At 30.9% G+C, this 6,430-nt stretch overlaps 1 protein-coding gene across 1 annotated transcript in view; it reads left to right on the forward strand.

The window, feature by feature from the left end:
* LOC105810121 (neurobeachin-like) overlaps window positions 1-6,430 on the forward strand; it is a 160,292-nt gene that overhangs the window by 67,654 nt on the left and 86,208 nt on the right. Inside the window, exon 6 of the mRNA XM_012644040.1 lies at window positions 992-1,145. Coding sequence (XP_012499494.1) covers window positions 992-1,145 — 154 coding nt within the window. The remainder of the gene's footprint in view (window positions 1-991; window positions 1,146-6,430) is intronic.

The following is a 6,430-nucleotide window of genomic DNA, read 5'->3' on the forward strand; positions in this document are numbered from 1 at the left end:
TCCACATACTATGTCTCTTTGTTTTCTTTCATAAGCTCTCAAGAAATTTCCCAAATAGAATTTAATGTAATTTAAATTTTTTAAAGATAGAACCTTATTTTTAGGATAGGAGAAAATGTCTTTAAATCTAAGAAACAATAATAGATAGTATTTCACAACTCTAAGAAAGTGAGAATCATTGATTCAAATTTGATCATAGGGTAATCTCCTTTTTCATTTTTTCCCGTTAGAAAACATTTCATGTTGTTGACTGACACCAAATGAAAGCAGTGTTTTTTTTTTTGGAGTCTACGTTGCATGTTTTGTATGGGAAAGCCTCACTGCCAACCTACTTTGAGATCTTTTTCCCTTTTTTAATGTAATAAGTTCTTGAATTTTTACTGATTTATTTATACTCCCTATTATGTCACTTTTGTGACTAGCAGGATACATTTTTCACATGGGTGATCAAAGGTGGGGCTGCAGTCATTGGTGATATGACAAATTGAAACTGCCTAAAAATGAAACTTTCAGTTAACTTTTCAGGTTTTTCACTTCAAATTTTATTTTTACTTATTTATGAAATTTTTCTTTTGGTTATATTTTGAGTTTCCATATTATCTTTAACATTAGACATACCCTTTGTATATTTAAAAGGTTTTGCCGTTCAACACAAAACAACCAGCTTTGGCAAAAATAAGTATTTTAGCCAAATTCATTGACCTAGCCATATGTCTAAGAATCTAGTTAATACTGTATTTTTCAAGCAGAGACAAAATAATGAGTTAATACAGTTGGGCATAAGAAACCCTGCAGAGACAAATGCTTAATTTTTGGTAATATGACACATCAGTTACAAATTGTTTTCTAATACCTTCACTTCAAATTTTTCTAGCTCTTCTCAATATACTATAATTATTTTTCACTTTAAAAATGTTATTCTAAATAAGTGTGAACCTCTTATTTGTAAGCCAAGTAAATGTTCACTTGTTTTGTTTTTATGTTATTTTAGCCACTCCACAAAGTCTGTAATGGATTTCGTCAATAGCAATGAAAATATTATTTTTGTACATAACACAATTCACCTCATTTCCCAAATGGTAGACAACATCATCATTGCTTGTGGAGGGATTTTACCTTTGCTCTCTGCTGCTACATCACCAACTGTAAGTACTTTGCCTCCATCTAGTGGTTATACTTTATAATTACGTGACCTTAGCATTTCAGTGGTGTTCTGTACTGTAAAAACGTGGATTTTAACCAGACCTGTTCTATTAAGAGAACTTTTAACCATTTAAATTTATGTTTCTACCTCTTTTATTTATCCATGTTGGGTTCCAGCTGTATATGCTTATGTCTGGTAATTCTGATGATTACTTCTTGGAAAGAGCTGTAACTATAAAAGATTTAACTTTATTTTCTATATATTGCTTACCTTTTCAAATCTATAGTATAATAAACTATTAAAATCCTTGCTATTTAACATTTTCATTTGACTATTTACTGGTTCAAAATTTATTTTTTATAGATCTAGCCTTGTCTTTATTTGTTTCTTTATAAAACATTGAAATGTATTAAAAGAATACATTTGAAAGGCATTTAATGTGAATTATGTATATCATTTAAAATACAATAGATCAATGTTAACTTTATATATTAGTTGTTATTTTAAAATATATTTGATTCATACCAAAACAGACTCCATAGCTACTTGCTCAGATGGGAAAGAATATAGAACTGTGCTTTCCATATTACCTGTGTTCTCACCACCATATTGGAAACTTATCCTTAAGCCCAGAAAGTATACTTTTGCCAGAGATAAATCTGCCGTTTTGTTAAGATGTCTATTACTTGGTGAAACAGTGTTCCCAAATTGATCTCCAACTTTATTTTAACAAGCTTTTTACATGACCCTTTTTCTTACTAGCCTTTGTCAATACCACTACCTCCAGAGCAACATTGACACTTAGCAACAACACTTAGCAGCAACACTTTGTATCCTCACACACCTGCTCCAGGCACATACATCTCTATTTTATCCATGAGTTTACTAATGAGGACAAAGGCAAGCAGGCTAGTTTAGGAGGGGGTGCAACAGAGCAGGTCATCATTAGGGCATTAATCAAATTAGCAGCTGAAGCAAGAAAGTGGAGCCAGAAAGAGCAGTATAAACAGTGGATGGTGTGTAAAGAGAGCAGGTATCCTGAGATTCATATTTCATTCCTTCTCCTTAATCTGTTTTCCTCTCGTGATTTGTACCAAATTCTGGTAAATTGAGAATTATGCATTATTTAAAAAATGCATTCTGATATTGAGACATGGAAGGCATTTTTTTCTTTTATACATTAAAAACTGAATAAATCAATGCTTTTGTTTGGCATTTTTCTTGATCAGATAAATTTTGTTTTATGTCTTATAAATTACCATTTATTGTCAAGAAATCTTAAATGGTTGTATTAAAATTCACTTTGAAATGTAATATTGAATGTTTTAAAATTTTGTGCTGAGCAAAAACTGATCTTTATATAAACAGCTTAGCAATAAGTTATTAAAATTTGTATAGGTCTGAAACATTCACATTACTAAATAGTCTTCTAAATTTTAAAGCCAAAAGATCTTTAACTATCAAGATAGAGATAATGCTAAATTAATGAATTAATTTATAAACATTATGATTTATATAGTAATTCACCACCCAAATTTGCTTATTTTTTATTTTATAATGAATGTACAATAGAGATACTGACATTTTGAGGTTGGACTCCCAAAATCATTACTATGCAATTTTGACCACTATAGACTGGAATTTGAAACTATTAAATACTTACTGCCTAAGTCGTTCTCAAGAGACTTGGGAATTCATTCAACTATAGAAAACTTTATTTATGTCTCTCATTTTATATTTAGTTATTTTGGTCCATTAACTGATTGTACCTATGCCTGCTTGTACAATATACCTGATTTTATATTCTTTGAGTGAATTGCTTCCTTAAAAGAAAGAGCCAGTACCTTTCTCCCACTTCATGTCTAGTAAAAACAAGATTGGTGCTGACTACTGAGTATTGTTTATGTGTTATCGAATTGTATAATATTCTTGCTGGAAATTGTAGTGTAGTAGAGGGGGAAAGTTAGGAAGGAGGAGGTTGAGTAAAGAAAGAACTTAGAACTGATAATGTGGGCTTTTTGAAATTATATTTAAAATGTAAAAAGCCAGAAGAGAATTTTGGAAGGGATAAATGAAAAAGGATACATTGGTAACATACAGGTTACCAATGGGAAACATTTTTTTGTAGATGCCATTAGAATTTCAATCCTAGGTATATGAAGAGAGATGGAAACATTTGAAATTAATATTTGAGTGATCTAGTAATTTTGTTTAGATATATTATAGAGTTTTTCAAAATATTCATGTATTAATATGCAGATATTTATTTTATGAACAAATATAAGTAATGATGGCTTATGACAGTGGTTGGCAAACTTTTTCTGTGTGAGGCCACACAGTAAATATTTTAGGTTTTATAGGCCGTATGGTATTTGTCCGAGCTGTTCCCCTCTGCTGTTGTAGTGCAAAAACAGCCATAGACAATACATAAGCAAATAGACATGCATGTGTTTCAGTAAAACTTTATAAAAAAAAAGGTAGTGGGGTCGACTTGACCTGTGGGCCATAGTTTGCTGACCATTGACTTACGGCATATGCTCCTCATAAAATAATGTCATACTGTGATGATTTCATGTGAAAACTGTATTACTTATTACAGACCTTTGAAAATTCAGTAGTTAGGACTTAAGACAAATTCATTCTTTTCTATTAAACAAGAATTTGATTTGTAAATTTGACTTACTGACCATTTATTAAAGTTTAATTTTTTAAGACAGTTTTACTGAATGTTGTGGACATTGTGGTCTATTAGAACATATGTAACTTTTCACACTCACCATACTAATTTTTTTGTCATTTGATATTTCTAATGTCGAACTGCATTAAATTTTGAAAGGATAGGTAGAATGCTACAGTTCCACATTTTAAAAAAAGACACAAAGCTCAACCCGGGAATGTGTCTTTTCTGTTTCTCAGAGGAAATGTGAATCTCAGATAATTTACTCTTTTTCATCTGAAACAACCTTGTTTCACAATATCAATGAGACTCGTATATGACCTTTTTGAAGTCATTATGATTTAATGGAAGGTATGTAGGCTTTAGCATAAGACAGATCTGTATTTTACTAGATAGGACTTCAACCTCAGTTTCTTCCTTTACTGAACGGTGTTAATTATACTTATCCCACAGGGAGTGTGTTAGGTAATATATGTAGAATGTACTAGATGGAGAAGACTCTCAATGAAAGTTTTCTTTCTCGAGTTCCTTTGGGAATTATATTTTGTTCCTTTTGGATTTATTTGTATAATGATAGAATAGTCTTCCTGTTTATAAAATAAACCTGCCATTATTCAGAACTCTGATGTTTAAAATATTTGAGAAAAGTATGGGTGATTCATTTTGATAACAAAATACTAAAATGGTATAATCTTTTTGTCTGCTACTTCCATGGCATGGGATTGGCATAGAAATGTCTATTTTCTGCCCTGGAACCTTAGATAAATATAATAGTCTATACTGGAGGTAACACTGATGTATTGCTGTTCTAATATCATCAGCAGGGAGAAGATTTTGAACTACTTAGATTAATCTTACTTACAAGGAAATATTTTAATGGAAACATTAACAAAAAAGAATACAGTTATACATTGTTTATATTGATAGTCAGCACCTTGAACTTAATACTCTTGAAGAAACATTACCTTGTTGGAATTTCAGTTTTGCCTAGATTATTTAAAATCATATGTAGCATAAAAAATAAATTACAGAAAAAGTTTCAAATCTCTAAATTAAACCAATAGTTTTAACTTTGGGAAAAAAATTTAGATCTCTTAGCATGTAGTTTGACCAAATTTGGTTTTGGGAAGGAGCATTATGTTTGTTGTTGTTGATTTTTTGAGCTAATGTTTCTATGACTAGTCGGTTGAACCCTCTCATTTATTCTCTGCTGTATGGTTTAAGTTGGTCATAAATGAAGTGAAGAATTTGCAGGAAAAAATGAAGAAAAGCAAAGAACATGGATTAACCACAAATTTCGTAATCACTTTGTGATTTTAAGTAGACCACCATGGTCAACCATCCAGAACACTGAATGTTTAGAATTTAATTCAGTGTCCTATACGGTTTAGTTTTCTCTGCCCCAGAAAAGTAATGGATGCTGCCATTTCTGGCTCTCCTAGTAGTTTCATAATCATAAGAAAGAAGAGCAACCTTTTCTTTTTCTGTCCTAGAATGATGACAAAACCTTAATTTTTTAGTATTACTTTTTATTATCAGAATATATAGTTAAGAGATTTGGAAAAATTATTAATAATTTTTTTTTTTGAGACGGAGTCTTGCTCTGTTACCTGGGCTACAGTGCCATGAGGTCAGCCTAGCTCACAGCAACCTCAAAGTCCTGGGCTCAAGGGATTCTCCTGCCTTAGTCTCCTGTAGCTGGGATTACAGGCACAGGCCACCACACCTGCCTAATTTTTCTATTTTTAATAGAGACAGGGTCTCGCTCTTGCTGAGGCTGGTCTTGAACTCCTGACCTCAAGCGATCTTCCTGCCTTGGCCTCCCAGCATGCTGTTTTGTTTTTGCTTTAGTTTTGTTTACCTCGTAACACTGATCATACTTTAGTATTCTCAGGATGCTGTCACCTGTTTTTGTCTACAGTGTACCATGAAAATAACATATTTTGAAATTTATACTCACATGTTTATTGTCCAAAATCAGAGAAAGGCAAGTGTTGATGACTGTGAAACTTAATCTCATTTAATTTTTGAATATAATGAATATAATTATTTATTTAATAAGATTCTGAAACTTAGTATAATATCTGTATATTTATCTTAATTCGTATGCAGGTCTCAGTATATCAGTAAGTGCTTTTCTAGCATGGGAAAGTGATTTTTAAGTTATAATCAAATATTTAATTCTTCTATTAACTTCCAGGAATTTTGAACTATAGGATGGGTTCTGTATGTTTAAGAAAACAAATTATATTATTTCCTTATAGAAAATTCTAGAAGATCGTATAACTAGTTCATTTCCCTAAGTTATTTCTGCTAAAACCAATACTGAGGCAGTTTTTGTTTTGTTTTGTTTTGTTTTGTTTTGCAGAGGGATTATATTAGCTTATTTATTAAAATGTTTCATTAATCATCTACTAGGAAAAGATATTTGTTTTGTAAAATAGAATATGTATAATTTCTAATACATGAACTATTCTTATATATATATTTTGGCAGAGTTACTAAAATAAAAAGTAAATTGAAGTCTAAATATTTGATATTTATCTTAATTATATGTAATTTATAAAATGAATCCTGTGGGCCATAGTTTGCTGACCATTGACTTACGG

Source organism: Propithecus coquereli, unplaced genomic scaffold (assembly GCF_000956105.1).
Source record: "Propithecus coquereli isolate 6110/MARCELLA unplaced genomic scaffold, Pcoq_1.0 Scaffold205, whole genome shotgun sequence".
Classification (NCBI taxonomy): Eukaryota; Metazoa; Chordata; class Mammalia; order Primates; family Indriidae; genus Propithecus; species Propithecus coquereli.